The sequence below is a fragment of the Bos grunniens genome, chromosome 19 (genome assembly GCF_055505025.1).
Source record: "Bos grunniens cultivar Pamir isolate PY7600 chromosome 19, Bosgru_T2T1.0, whole genome shotgun sequence".
NCBI lineage: Eukaryota > Metazoa > Chordata > Mammalia > Artiodactyla > Bovidae > Bos > Bos grunniens.
The window spans coordinates 62,502,472-62,518,398 of NC_141183.1; the positions used below are offsets into that span (position 1 = coordinate 62,502,472).

Genomic DNA, 15,927 nt, shown 5'->3' on the forward strand with positions numbered 1-15,927 from the left:
AACTCTCCTAGCATTCTACAAAGACACTTCTCTTTCCAAGGGTAATATCAGGTGTTTATAAACCTGAAGGATCAAAAATATGGAGCATAGTTAAGTATTAAAAGTCTGGGGATAACTGAGAGCTCTGCACAAATCCATAGAGGGAGAGTTTCTTACTCTGAATCTTGAAGCCTTAGTTCATTTGCCCAGATTTGCTCTGCAGGTAAAATCCACAGGCTCATTCCATGGCAGAAAGTGAAGAAGAACTAAAGAGCCTCTTGATGAAAGTGCAAGAGGAGAGTGAAAAAAGTTGGCTTAAAGCTCAACATTCAGAAAACTAAGATCATGGCATCCAGTCCCATCACTTCATGGCAAATAGATGGGGAAGCAGTGGAAACAGTGGCTGACTTTATTTTTCTGGACTCCAAAATCACTGCAGATGGTGATTGCAACCATGAAATTAAAAGACGTTTACTCCTTGGAAGAAAAGTTATGACCAACCTAGACAGCATACTAAAAAGCTGAGACATTACTTTGTCAACAAAGATCCGTCTAGTCAAGGCTATAGTTTATCCAGTAGTTTTGTATGGATGTGAGAGTTGGACTATAAAGAAAGCTGAGCACTGAAGAATTGATGCTTTTGAACTGTGGTTTTGGAGAAGCCTCTTGAGAGTCCCTTGGACTGTAAAGAGATCCAACCAGTCCTTCCTAAAGGAGATCAGTCCTGGGTGTTCATTGGAAGGACTGATATTGAAGCTGAAACTCCAATACTGTGGCCACCTGATGCAAAGAGCTGACTCATTTGAAAAGACCCTGATACTGGGAAAGATTGAGGACAGGAGGAGAAGGGGACAACAGAGGATGAGATAGTTGGATGGCATCACCGACTCATTGCACATGAGTTTGGGTGGACTCTGGCAGTTGGTGATGGACAGGGAGGCCTGGCTTGCTATGGTTCATGGGGTAGCAAAGAGTCGGACACTACTGAGCAACTGGACTGAATAAGTATGGGCACCCCTTGTTCTGTTTTCACAGCCTTCCTCTTATAGCATTTCCCTAGAACCTAGATTAACACCACATTTGTAGACCTATTCTAGGTCCTTTTTTCACCTGAGGTCCCTGGACTGGTTTGACCCATTAATTATGTCTCAACACATACAGTGATTCTAAGAGCACTGACTTCTTTCATCAGTCCAGCTCTTCATGAGCAGTCATCCCCATTAGGTCTGCTTGGGACCCTGAAGATTAAACACATCTTTTCTTACATGAAACAAAAGCTTATTCTACCCACCTACAGTAGAATGGTTTTCTAAAGTCCTAAACTTTTTTGGAATGATTGATATGTAAAGCAACTGATTTGAACTTTTGCACTTTAAATTGATTTCAACTGGAGTCTAGACATTAATGTTCCTCTTGCTTTACCAAAAAAGAAATGGCAGCAAAAGTTTTACAATGGCCACAACAACAACTTAACACTGAAACCCTGATTCTGATAATCTGTTCATGTATGAAAACTGCTAGGTACCAAGGGATTTCAAGCAGTTTGAGTCTTGAGACCTGAGTACTGATGCTTACTCTGTCCTTCCCTACCTCTCCCTGGCTGTTTGGTTTTGAGCTGAGGACATTCTCTCCCCTTATGGCTTTCATTCCATTGTAGCCATTTAGATTAGATGACCTCTAAGGCGGCTTTGGTTTCTGAAAGATCATTAATTTCTGGCTAACTTAAAATGAGTAATCCAATGGTGAATAAACTTTGATACCCTTTCAGAAATGAAGCTAATGGTACACTTGAACAAAACAGAGTGATTCTCAATTGTCTAAGCATGTAGTTAGAACAAGACAAACAGGCTTTAGCAGTTCAGTGGATGTATAAAACCCTGAAACTTTTTGTCATAAAGAATGCCATGCCCAATTTAAAAGCAAATCAGATGTTCGTATAAAACTTCCACTGTTTGTGTTTTTATAGGGGTACTTTTGGGGTGTGAAGTTTATTAATGAAACACAGTAGCATGGTATATTTCTCCATATATTAGTGCCCTCTTTGATTTCCTTCACCAGTGGAGAAATATACCGTGTTCATGGAGCAGAAGAATCAATATGGTGAAAATGAGTATATTACCCAAAGCAATCTATAGATTCAATGCAATCCCTATCAAGTTACCAACGGTATTTTTCACAGAGCTAGAACAAATAATTTCACAATTTGTATGGAAATACAAAGAAAACCTCTGATAGTCAAAGCAATCTTGAGAAAGAAGAATGGAACTGGAGGAATCAACCTATGTGACTTCAGGCTCTACTACAAAGCCACAGTCATCAAGACAGTGTGGTACTGGCACAAAGACACAAATATAGATCAATGGAACAAAATAGAAATCCAAGAGATAAATCCTCACACCTATGGACACCTTGTCTTTGACAAAGAAGGCAAGTATATACAATGGAGAAAAGACAATCTCTTTAACAAGTGGTAAAACTGGTCAGCCACTTGTAAAAGAATTAAACTAGAACACTTTCTAAAACCATGCACAAAAATAAACTCAAAATGGATTAAAGATCTAAACATAAGACCAGAAACTGTACAACTCCTAGAGGAGAACATAGGCAAAACACTCTCTGACATAAATCACAGCATAATCCTCTATGACCTACCTCCCAGAATATAGCAAATAAAAGCAAAAATAAACAAATTGGACCTAATTAAACTTAAACGCTTCTACACAACAAAGGAAACTATAAGCAAGGTGAAAAGACAGCCTTCAGAATGGTAGAAAATAATAGCAAATGAAGCAATGGACAAAGAATTAATCTCAAAAATATACAAGCAACCCCTGCAGCTCAATTCCAGAAAAATAAACCACCCAAACAAAACATGGGCCAAAGAACTAAACAGACATTTTTCCAAAGAAGACATACAGATGGCTAACAAACACATGAAAAGAGGCTCAACATCACTCAATATCAAAGAAATGCAAATCAAAACCACAATGAGTTACCATTTCATGCCAGTCAGAATGGCTGCTATCCAAAAGTCTACAAGCAATAAATGTTGGAGAGGGTGTGGAGAAAAGGGAACCCCCCTTAGACTGTTGGTGGATATGCAAACTAGTACAGCCACTATGGAGAACAGTTTGGAGATTCCTTAAAAAACTGGAAATAGAACTGCCTTATGACCCAGCAATCCCACTGCTGGGCATACACACCGAGGAAACCAGAATTGAAAGAGACATGTGTACCCCAATGTTCATCACAGTACTGTTTATAATAGCCAGGACATGGAAGCAACCTAGATGCCCATCAGCAGACGAATGGATAAGAAAGCAATGGTACGTATACACAATGGAGTATTACTCAGCCATTAAAAAGAATACATTTGAATCAGTTCTAATGAGGTAGATAAAACTGGGGCCTATTATACAGAGTGAAGTAAGCCGGAAAGAAAAATACCAATACAGTATACTAACACATATATATGGAATTTAGAAAGACGATAATGATAACACTGTATGCCGAGGCAGCAAAAGAGACACAGATGTGTAGAACAGTCTTTTGTACTCTGTGGGAGAGGGCGAGGATGGGATAATTTGGGAGAATGACATTGAAACATGTATAATATCATATGTGAAATGAATCTCCAGTCCAGGTCCAATGCGTTATACAGGGTGCTCAGGGCTGGTGCCCTGGGATGACCCAGAGGGATGGGATGGGGAGGGAGGTGGTAGAGGGGTTCAGGATGGGGAACACGTGTGTACCTGTGGAGGATTCATGTTGATGTATGGCAAAACCAATACAATATTGTAAAATAATTAGCCTCCAATTAAAATAAATTATTAAAAAAAAAAGAAACACAGTAACATCTGCCCACCCACACTACCATAAAAAAGCAGCACAATGCATTTATGGGGTTGGATTCTTTTTGGTAATAATTTTCATGGGAGTATTGAAAATGCAATATGTACCAGCTGTTACTATGTTGATCACACACATCTGCCTTCCAAGGAAGATTCCTAAGACATCATAGGAAAGGGAATTGTATTAGTTCCTGTTGTGGTTCTGACAAATTATAGCAACTTAGTGACATAAAACAACACAAAAGTATTATCTTAAAGTTCTGGAGGTGAGAAGTGAGAAATGAGTCTCAGTGTCATCAGGCTAGTCAGCATTCCTTTTGGAGTCTCTAGATGAAGAATCTGTTGCTTTGCCCATTCCAGCTTGTAGAGGCCAACTGTGTTCATTGGCTCATGTTTCTTAGTCCTCTCCTGACCTCTCTGACCTCTCTTTCCATCCTTAAATATTTTCTCTGTATCTGTGACCTTTCTACACCTCTCTCTGAAAATAGACTGTTATTATTTTGTTGGGCCCAGATAATCCATGTAATCTATGCATCTCAAGATGCTTATTAGTAATAATTTATAATTGATTAATTAGTTTTAGTAATTTCTTCCCAGTATATTTTACAACATAAGGTGACACATTCACAGGTTCTGGGGTTTGGATGTGGACATCTTTGGAGGAGTCTATTATTCAGCCTATGTCTGAGGCCAGAGATACCAACAAAAGCCCAAGTAAATGACTATCTAAAGTAACACAGCTAATTTGTGGCAGTGCCATGAATATATCCCCAGGATCCTCACATTGGCCCTGTTTATGTACATCACTGACGAAAATAGGTAGGAATATGCATTGATGGAGGCTTTATTTTTATAATAATCTTGAAATGATTGAGAAATAAATATAAAATTCAGTGAATTTAAAAGAGCATTTTAGAGATGATAGTTTATATTTTTTCAAACATATTTTTAATGCAAGAGCTTCCTTAAAATTTTAATTTTGCTGGGTCATGGTACCTTCTAATAATAAAGTGACTTGCAGTGAAAACATAACTTAAATAATGATGGGAAATGAAAGTTCTAAGGAACAACATGTACATATTCTCCTATCTACTTCTTCCCCTCCTTGTCCTTCTCTTTCTCCTTCTGAAACTGGTCATTGCTGCCATTTTGAAAATCTGTTATAACTGGAAAGTTAATTCAAACTTTTTAAACTGAAGGGAATGGAGCTACCAGAGGCTTATTACCATGGGTTTATACAAATTAACTTATTTGCCATATTTAACAATAAAGTCCACCTAATTTTGATGTTGACGCATTCTTCTAAGGCTCTAAGGAAATTGTTTTTATCTCTTCTCCCACTTCTACACAATAATTGCTGTAACAGTTAAAAGGGTTATAGAATTTTGAATTTAGATGAGATTAGACATATTGTCCAGCCCAATACTTGTCTCTTTCACAGTATCTTTGGCAGATATTTGCCATATTCCTCTCTTGCCTGTTTTCTTCACCCATGGCATGGGAAGGAATGATGACTGCTGTAAATTAAAAGCTGTATTTAGTTTGAGTTCCTGAGAGAGTAGGTATTTTTGAGAGGGTTGTGGCTCTATATTGTTAGGCTCATGTTCTTTACTTCCTCTGCTGCAGGCTTTGGTGCTCCTCTTCTAGAGTTTTATACACACGTGACTTAATTGCATACTGTTCCCTAACCCCAGTGCAGTAATTGTTCTTACATGTATCTGCCTTCAAAATTCAACCTAACCCAGCGATGGACATGCAATAATAGTTCACTGTACTGCTGATGGATGTGATAGATGGATGAATGAATGATGACCATATAATGTCAGAGGCATGACGCATGGATCCAAAGAGATACTAAGGGGGCAGGGAAAGGTTGAAGTAACAGCTTCTGATCGTCACTGATATAAAATTAGTAGGCTAGCTACACTACTATTCTGCTAACTTTCTTAAAGAGAGTAAAATATGACTGGAAATAGGACAGAAATTTATTTAATAGATTCTTTAATATGACACTGAAAATAAGTGGATGGTTTCCTTTCAGATATTTCCATTCAGCACTCAATTCCATCCTTATCTGCTTGTCAATGAACACATCCTTCAGCTGCTGTTACATTAAGTCAAGTTGCCAAGCTGTTGTTTGGCATTGATTGCATGCATGCATGCTCAGTTGCTTAGTTGTAGCTGATTCTTTTAGACCCTATGGACTGTACCCTGCCAGTCTCCTCCCTCCATGGGATCCTCCAGGCAAGAATACTGGAGTGGGTTGCCATCTTCTCCAGGGGATCTTCCTCATCCAGGAGTTGAACCTGAGTCCCTGCGTTGGCAAGTGGATTCTTTACCACTGAGCTACCTGGGAAGCCCCCTGATATTGGGGGGTTCATAAAATAATCACTCCCTCAGTTTGGTCTTGACAACATATAGAATAATGCCTTGTATATGTTGAATGCTTTCTAGGACAAGGTTGATTCCTATATCATTCCTGTCAAACAAAGAAGCAAAGTATCAGCTAGGAGTTGCTAAATATTTAGGACACCTCAATATGACCAGTGGAGAAGGAAATGGCAACTCACTCCAGTGTTCTTGCCTGGAGAATCCCAGGGACGACGGAGCCTGGTGGGCTGCCGTCTATGGGGTCACACAGAGTTGGACACGACTGAAGCGACTTAGGAAAAAAAAAACATATATCTATGAACAGGTGATGTGGCTGGTCTATGCCATCTTCTTATTAAGGTATTAATTTTGACTGTACCCATCAAAGAGGCCACAGGATAAATGGGTCTGAAATAAGAATCTCTGATCTTAAGATATCATTAAGGTAAGACTTAGAGAAGTTGACCAAGATTCAGGCTAGGAAACTGCCATAATGACACCCAAGGATGTCTATGGGTGGGGAACATTGTACGGCTCTCTGATTTTATGACTTTCGTGCCATAGTTCTTATTACATTGTTTCCCCAGCCTTCCACCCAGCTTGATTCTACTTTTTTTTTTTTTTCCTGTTTCTAGTTCCTTCTTTCTGGGGATTGGTGAACTCAGCTTGGAATCTTTGCTCTGTGGGGAAACGGCAGTCACCAGTCAACATAGAGACTAGTCATATGATCTTCGATCCCTTTCTAACACCCCTTCGCATCAACACTGGGGGCAGGAAGGTAAGTAGCCATGTTGCTTCCATTGTGAAGTTGCGGATAGGGGAGATGTTGATTCTGAAAGCTAAACTTCTAGTCCTTGATCTCTGTGATGAGTCTGTCTTTCCACCCAGGAGTAATATCACAGACTTCAGGTCTATTGCTAACAAATATGTCTTAATCATGCTTTTTCTCTCTACACAGTCAATTTCCATGTTTCTTATTACTTCTTTGTACTCCCTGGATATTTCCTGAAGTCCTATCCCTTGGAAGCCCATGAAGGAAAGTCAGAAAACAGTATTTGCTGCCACTAAATATCATGCTGGGAAATTCTTCCACTCAGAAACCTCTTTACTGGGGCTTCTTTTAACCTCAACAAAGTGAAAATCTTTTTATCAAAAGTAAAGTCATACATTTATCATCCTGTAAGGAAAAACAAACAACCACCATCTTAGGTGGTTTATGAGAAAATCAATAATTAATCTTACTGGGGCTTCCTGGCTAAGAATCCTAGCTTGTGCATAGAAATGCTGAACTATGATTCCCATTCTCATACCAACATCCCTCCTTTCCTCCCCCCTACCTCCCCCCCTCCATGATAAGCTTCACCTTTGTTTGTAGAAGAGTGTAATGTCCATGGAGTCTTTTCATCACAGGAATCTAGCATTTCTTTTCTTACCTTTTACTGTTGAGTAGGTTGCTGAAGCTGGAAAAAAAAAAAACTACAGAAAATTATGTTTGAAGGTGACTTAGCTGTTGTGAACTCAAGAGAAATGGAAAATCATATATGTATAAGAAACTGAGGTTAAAATTATGGATAACTTTTGCTATTGCTAGTAACTGATTTTCCAGGGTTTGGGCTCCTTGGGTTCTGATTTCTACACCCCTTATGCAGTCGGTTCACCTTGATTACCACAAGTTTGTAAGCAATCTTTTTGCTTTCTGACATTTTTTTTTTCTTGTCATGTAGTTTTCACACATATACAGAAAAGTCAAATGGCCCATCAAAATGCTGTTAGCAACTTTGATTCAGGTCACAAAGCAAGTTTTAAAAGATCTTCTTGTGATTGATACTATTTAGCTAAGTAGAGTTTGTATGCTGTTTTAAATATGACTTAGGAAGCATTTTTATAAAAAGGTCCTATAAAAAGGACCTTATTTCATGTAGTTTATTGTTCTTATTCTTTAAAAAACTAACCTGCCTTAGTTATTCTTCCATTCGCAGTTTTATTTTTGCAAACCCTAAGGGGAACTTGAATTGGGTGCAATGTATACCTTTCTCTAAAAAGTTGATCATTCAAGTCATTGTAACCATGTATAGGTTCCCTGACCAGTATATTAAAAAAGGCAATTTTGAGTATTCAATCATTCTTTCTTTCTTGAAGAGGGTGATTGAGGGAATAACTGTACCCCAGGCAAAGTGAAAATTTTAAAAATGTAACCAAACACACACACAAAGTAGACAGAAGCTTGGTACCTGAATTCCAGATTACCTGAAAGATGGTGAGAAAGTAGACAGAAGTAGACAGATTGAGGGAATAACTGTACCCCAGGCAAAGTGAAAATTTTAAAAATGTAACCAAACACACACACAAAGTAGACAGAAGGTTGGTACCTGAATTCCAGAGATTACCTGAAAGATGGTGAGAAAGGCTGAAGAACAGAGACTGAAGAGGAGTTAATGAGGAGATAAGTATGAAATGAATGGATAAGAAAGCTGTGGTACATATACACAATGGAGTATTACTCAGCCATTAAAAAGAATACATTTGAGTCAGTTCTAATGAGATGGTTGAAACTGGAACCTATTATACAGAGTGAAGTAAGCCAGAAAGAAAAACACCAATACAGTATACTAACGCATATATATGGAATTTAGAAAGATGGTAACAATAACCCTGTGTACGAGACTGCAAAAGAAATACCGATGTATAGATCAGTCTTATGGACTCTGTGAGAGAGGGAGAGGGTGGGGAGATTTGGGAGAATAGCATTGAAACATGTATAATATCATGTATGAAACGAGTCGCCAGTCCAGGTTTGATGCACGGTACAGGATGCTTGGGGCTAGTGCACTGGGACGACCCAGAGGGAGGGTAGGGGAGGGAGGAGGGAGGAGGGTTCAGGATGGGGAACGCGGGTATACCTGTGGCGGATTCATTTCGATATTTGGCAAAACTAATACAATATTGTAAAATTTAAAAATAAAATAAAATTAAAAAAAAAAAGAAAGAGTAATGTGAGGTGAGATCCTCATGCCATGTTAAATAAATGGATTTTTTCATAAGGGTATGCAAGGATTTAAAGCATTATTGGGTAGATGGTACATAGGGAGAGGAATAGAATAGGAATTAAGCTAACACAAATAGTGAATATGTAAGTTTCATTTTTCATCATACCATCTTAGAGGAAAACCTTAATGTGAGAGAAATTAAAAAACAAAACAAAATTAAGACAACTTCTCTCTAAAATGTATTGGAGAAAAAGAGAATGAGAGATAGCTGGAGTTGAAAATCATTCATAAATTATGTTGCTTTTCAGTGTTTTTTGTTATTATGTGATTTTTAAAATATATTTTCAATTTAGTGAAGTGTTCCTGATCCAAGTTAACTTTTAAATGCATTAGAGTTTGGAATTTTTGAAATATTTACTTTTGATGGTGTTAATTTTATATCTGACATGATTTGTGTTGTCAGCTGTTAGAAGAGCTGAGAACTGTCTGATGATATCCTTTGCATTTGTGAAAGGCCAAAAATAAAATATAAATGGTAGTTGGATATACTAATGGGTAATAAAATACCTGAACTTGATAGACAATAGTTAAATCATGCTTGTAGTCTTTTAAGAGATGCTACTTACTGAATTGGGGCTTATTTTGGAAGTGAAGTTTCAAATCAGTGGCTCTGAATTTAGATTTTCCTCAAAGAAACGTGTATCTAACTCAAAAGGTTTATAAACCTCCCTGCAAGATTGGGAGGTGTCATAGAATTTGGGAAGGCTGCAACATTTTGAAGTCTAAGATCAGCTGGGTATCAACGTGGAAAATCCATCCCAGTCATCATGTGTTTTATTTGACACTTTTATCCACAAGCATCATTCTTTTTCATGTTTAAATGAACTGGATTTACAAAGCCATGAAGCCGCTTTGATGCAGTACCTGACTGTGTTACTATGTTTGTTTGAACATATTTGACCTGGCATAAGGCTCAGATGATGAATTACAGGTTTTATTTGTTTGTTTTTCTGCTTTTTGTTTTCATTTTGTTTTTTGTTAGGGCTGAAATTCAATGTGAACACAGGAATGCAAAGAGTAATAATAGATGAAAATCAAGGTATAATCATGCCTTGATACAATAAAAGGTATTTATGATATGTGAAAAATGATTGTTTTTACCTTTCAAGTTGCTTATTTACAATGGTAGTTTTTAAGCAAAGGTACTTTTTATTCCAGTTGTTCATATCTGACACATAGGACTCTTATGGACAAAATCCAAAATAAGCATACTTTCAAACAATACTCACACATGTTTGCATTGCATATGCATATAAGAATCCTATTTTTGGGAGAAATGTTGCCAAGATGGAGGAATAGGAAGACCCTGAGCTTACCTCTTCTCATGGGCACACCAAAGTTACAATTACAGAGCAACTATCAACAAGAACCTCAAGACTAGCTGAAAGATTTTCCATAACTGAAGATATAAAGAAAGAGCTACAATGAAATGGGTATGAGGAGTGGAGACATAATATAGTCAAGACCCATTCCCCTTTCTAGGCAACCCATAAACAGGAGAACAATAACAAATGCAGAGCTTCTCCAAGGAAAAAGAGGTCCAAGCCACACATTAAGCTCACCAACTAAGGTGTCCTGTACCAAGAAGATGAGCTCCAAGAATGTCTGGCTGTGAAGGTCAACAAAGTAGTTGGCCCTGACACAACAGACAGTGCCACATAGAGGGCACTCTTAGAGCATATAGCTCTGCTGACCAGAAGAGAATGTGTTCATAGGTTCCATAGAATATCTCCTACATGAGTCCACTTCTCCAAAATCAGGTAAAGTAACCAAATTGTCTAACACTAGAAATAAATACAGAAAATAGGCAATATGAGGAAATAGAAATATGTATCAAAGAGGGAACAAGACAAAATCTCAGGAAAAATGTTTACAAAATGGAGATAAGCAGTCTACAGCCATGGAGATACTCAGTGAACTCAGGAGAAGAAAGGAAGAATACAGTGAGAAATGTAACAGAATTAGAAAATATAAAGAACCAAATAGAACTAAAATTTAATTTAAAAATACAATTTAAAAACGATTAAATTTAAAAATCAATTTAAACTTAAAAATGAGTGCAGTAAGCCAGAAAGAAAAACACCAATACAGTATACTAACGCATATATATGGAATTTGGAAAGATGGTAACGATAACCTTGTATGCGAGACAGCGAAAGAGACACAGATTTATAGAACAGTCTTTTGGACTCTGGGGGAGAGGGAGAGGGTGGGATGATTTGGGAGAATGGTATTGAAACATGTATAATATCATATATGAAATGAATCGCCAGTCCAAGTTCAATGCATGATACTGGTTGCTTGGGGTTGGTGCACTGGGGCGACCCAGAGGGATGGTACGGGGAGGGAAGAGGGAGGGGGGTTCGGGATGGGGAACAAGTGTATACTTGTGGGGGATTCATGTTGATGTATGGCAAAACCAATACAATATTGTAAAGTAATTAACCTCCAATTAAAAAAATATATTAAAAAATAAAAGTACAGTGAAAGGAATCACATTAGATTAAATGATACAAAGGAATGGATCAGTTAACTGGAAAAGAGTAGTGGGAATCACCCTAACTGAACAAAAAAAAAGTTTTTAAAATATTTATAAAATGAAGGTAGTTTAAGATACCTCTGAAACAACATCAAGCACTCTAGTGGTCTCAAGACCACTAGTATAGGGGACTGAAGGAGAAGAGAGAGAGAAGGGGCAGATAACTTATTTGAAGACATAATAGCTGAAAACTTCCCTAACCTGTGAAAGGAAACAGATTCAGGTCCACGTAGCAAAGGAGTTCCAAAGAAGATAAAATTAAAGAAGACCACAATAAAACACTGTAATTAAAATAGCAAAATATAAAGATAAAGAGAGAATATTAAAAGTAATGAGATAAAAGCAACTAGTTACATATAAAGGACTTCTCGTAAGTCTATCAACTGACTTTTCAGCAGAAACTGCATAGGCCAGAAGGGAGTGTCACAATATATTCAAAGTGTTGAGAGGAAAAACCCTACAAACAAGAATATTCTACCCAGCAAGACTATCATTCAAATTTGAAGATGACAGAAAGAATTTTAGAGACAAGAAAAACAAAAAAGAGTTCAGCACTACTAACTGTCTTTACAAGATATGTTAGAGGGACTTATCTAAGCACGTAAGATGACAACTAAAAATATGAACATTGCAAAAGGAAAAATCTCATTGGCAAAGGAAAATATACTATAAAGAAAAGAGATCACCCATTAATAAAACTACCTATTTTTGTTGTTTTTCAGTCACTCAATCGTGTCTGACTTTTTGTGGCCCCATGGACTGCAGCACACTAGGCATCCCTGTCTTCATCTTCCAGAGCTTGCTCAAACTCAAGTCCATTGAGTCAGTGATATGATCCAACCATTTCAGCCTCTGTTGTCCCCTTCTTCTCATGCCTTCAAACTTTCCAAGCATCAGGGCCTTTTGGAACAAATTGGCTCTATGTATCAGATAACCAAAATTTGAACCTTCAGCATCAGGCTTTCCAGGGAATATTCAGGTCTGATTTCCTTTCAGATTGACTAGTTTGATCTCCTTGCAGTCCAAGGGACTCTTGAGTCTTCTTTAACACCACATTTCAAAAGCATCATGTCTTATTTTGCACTCAGACTTCTTTATGGTTCAACTTTCACATCCATACATGACTACTGGAAAAATCATAGCTTTGACTAGATGGATGTTTGTCAGTGAAGTAATCTTTCTGTTTTTTAATATGCTGCCTAGATTGGTCATAGCTTTTCTTCCAAGGAGCAAGCTTCTTTTAATTTCATGGTTGCAGTCACCATCTCCAGTGATTTTTGAGCCAAGAAAATAAAGTCTGTTACTATTTCCAATGTTTTCCCATCTATTTGTCATAAAGTAATGGGACTGGATGCCACGATCTTAGTTTTTTTAATGTTGAGTTTTAAGCCAGATTGTTCATTCTCCTCTTGCACTTTCATCAAGAGGCTTTTTAGTTCTTCTTTACTTTCTGCCATAACGGTAGTGTCATCTGCATATCTGAGGTTATTATTATTTCTCCTGGCAATCTTGATTTGAACTTGTGCTTCATCCAGCCCAGCATTTCACTTCATGTACCTCTGCATAGAAATTAAGTAAGCATGGTGACAATATACAGCCTGACATACTCCATTCCTGATTTGGAACCAGTCTGTTGTTCCATGTCCAGTTCTAACTGTTGCTTCTTGATCTAAATACAGGTTTCACAGGAGGCAATTAAGGTTGTCTGGTATTCCCATCTTTTTAATAATTTTCCACAGTTTGTTGTGATCCACATAGTCAAAGGCTTTAGCATAGTCAATGAAACAAATGTAGATGGTTTTCTGGAATTCTCTTGCTTTTTCTGTGATCCAATGGATGTTGGCAATCTGATCTCTGGTTCCTCTGTCTTTTCAAAATCCAGCTTGAACATCTAGTTGGAGAACTTTGAGCATTACTTTGCTAGTGTGTGAAGTGAGTGCAATTTTGTGGTAGTTTCAATATACTTTGGCATTGCCTTTTTTTGGAATTGAAATGAAAACTGATCTTTTCTAGTCCTAGGGCCACTGCTCAGTTTTTCAAACTTGTTGGCATATTGTGTGCAGCACTTTAACAGCATCACCTTTTAGGATTTGAAGTAGCTCTGCTAGAATTCCATCACCTCCACTACCTTTGTTCACTGTGATGCTTCCTATAGCCCACTTGACTTCATACGTCAAGATGACTCGCTCTAGGTGAGTGATCACACTATCATGGTTATCTGAGTCATTAAGATCTTTTTTTTTTTTTTGGTATAGTTCTTCTGTGTGCATCCCACCTTTTCTTAATATCTTCTGCTTCTTTTAGGTTCATACAGTTTCTGTTCTTTCTCGTGCACATGTTTGCATGAAATGTTCCATTGGTATCTCTAATTTTCTTGAGGAGGATTCTAGTCTTTCCCATTTTATTGTTTTCCTGTATTTCTTTGCACTGTTCACATAGGAAGGCCTTCTTATCTCTCCTTGCTATTCTTTGGAACTCTGAATTCTTTGGAATTCAGGTGGGTATATATCTTTCGTTTTTTCCTTTGCCTTTCACATATTCTCTTTTCTCAGCTATTTTTAAGGCCTCCTCAGAAAACCATTTTGCTTTTTTGAATTTCTTTTTCTTGGGGATGGTTTTGATCACTGCTTCATGTACAATGTTACATACCTCCATCCATAGTTCTTCAGGCACTCTGTCTATCAGATCTAATCCCTTGAATCTATTTGTCACTTCCATTGTATAATTGTAAGGGATTTGGTTTAGGTCGTACCTGAATGGCCTAGTGGCGTTCCCTACTTTCTTCAATTTACATCTCAATTTTTCAATAAGTTCATGATCTGAGACACAGTCAGCTCCCAGTCTTGATTTTGCTGTCTATATAGAGCTTCTACATCTCTGCTGGCAAGGAATATAATCTATCTGATTTTGTATTGACCATCTGGTGATATCCAAGTGTAGACTTATTTTTTGTGTTGCTGGAAGTGGATGTTTGCAATGACCAGGTGTTCTCTTGCCAAAACTGTTAGCCTTTGCCATGCTTCATTTTGTACTCTAAGGCCAAAGTTGCCTGTTACTCCAGGTATCTCTTGACTTCCTACTTTTTCATTCCAATCCTCAATGATGAAATTCACTTTTTTTTTTTTTTTTTTTGGTGTTACTTCTAGAAAGTTAGTAGGAAAGTTAAAAGGCAAAAGTAGTAAATTAATCTATATCCATAATAAATAGTTAAGAAATACACAAACCAGAAATATATAAAATATGAGGTAAAAAATTAAGTATGAGGAGTAAAAAATGAAGGTTATTACAATGCATTTGAAGTGAAGAGCTCATCATCTTAAAATAATCATATATTGCTATATAAAAACTTCATGGTAACCACAAACCAAAAACTGATAGCAGATACATGCACACACACACACACACACACACACAATAGAGGAATCCAAGCATAGTGCTAAATATTGTCATCAAATCTCAAGAGAAGAGATCAAAAGAAGAAAGGAACAAATAAGAACCACAAAAGGCAATCCCAAAATAATTTTTAAAATGGTGATGCTTGGATACTTAACAATTATTACCTTAAAGTTAAATGCACTAAATGTCTCAATCAGAAATCATACAGTGGGTAAACAGATAAAAAACAAGTCCCATATATTTTCTGCCTGCAAGACACCTACCTCAGATCTAAAGACACACAAACTAAAAATGAGGGATGGAAAAAAGTATTCCTTGCAAATGAAAAGGAAAGAAAAACAGGCATGCTTATAGTTCCATCAGAAAAAAAATAGAGTTTGAAACAAAGATTGTAACTGGAGACAAAGAAGGACATTATATAATGATCAAGACTTAAATCAAAGAAGAAGATATAACAATTTTCTAAAATAGGTAGAAGCTCCTAACATAAATAGGAGCACATAAACTCATAAAACAAATATAAATATATATTAAAAGGAGAAATTTACAGTAACTCAATGATAATAGGAGACAGTAATATCTCACTTACATAAGTGGACAGATCATCCAGATGGTAAATCAGTAACACTGGCCATAAATAATATGCTGTATAAGATAGTATTAAAAGATATATATAGAACATTTCATCTGAAAGTAGCATAATACACATTATCTTCAAACTCATATGGAACATTATTGAGAATAG

General features: G+C 37.1%; 1 protein-coding gene across 7 annotated transcripts in view; it reads left to right on the forward strand.

The window, feature by feature from the left end:
• Nucleotides 1–15,927, forward strand: part of CA10 (carbonic anhydrase 10 (inactive)) — a 797,854-nt gene that overhangs the window by 298,322 nt on the left and 483,605 nt on the right. For all 7 annotated transcript variants that reach the window (XM_086355692.1, XM_086355694.1, XM_086355693.1 and 4 more), the window contains one exon: nt 6,836–6,978. In XM_086355692.1, the coding sequence (XP_086211818.1) occupies nt 6,836–6,978 (143 nt within the window). The remainder of the gene's footprint in view (nt 1–6,835; nt 6,979–15,927) is intronic.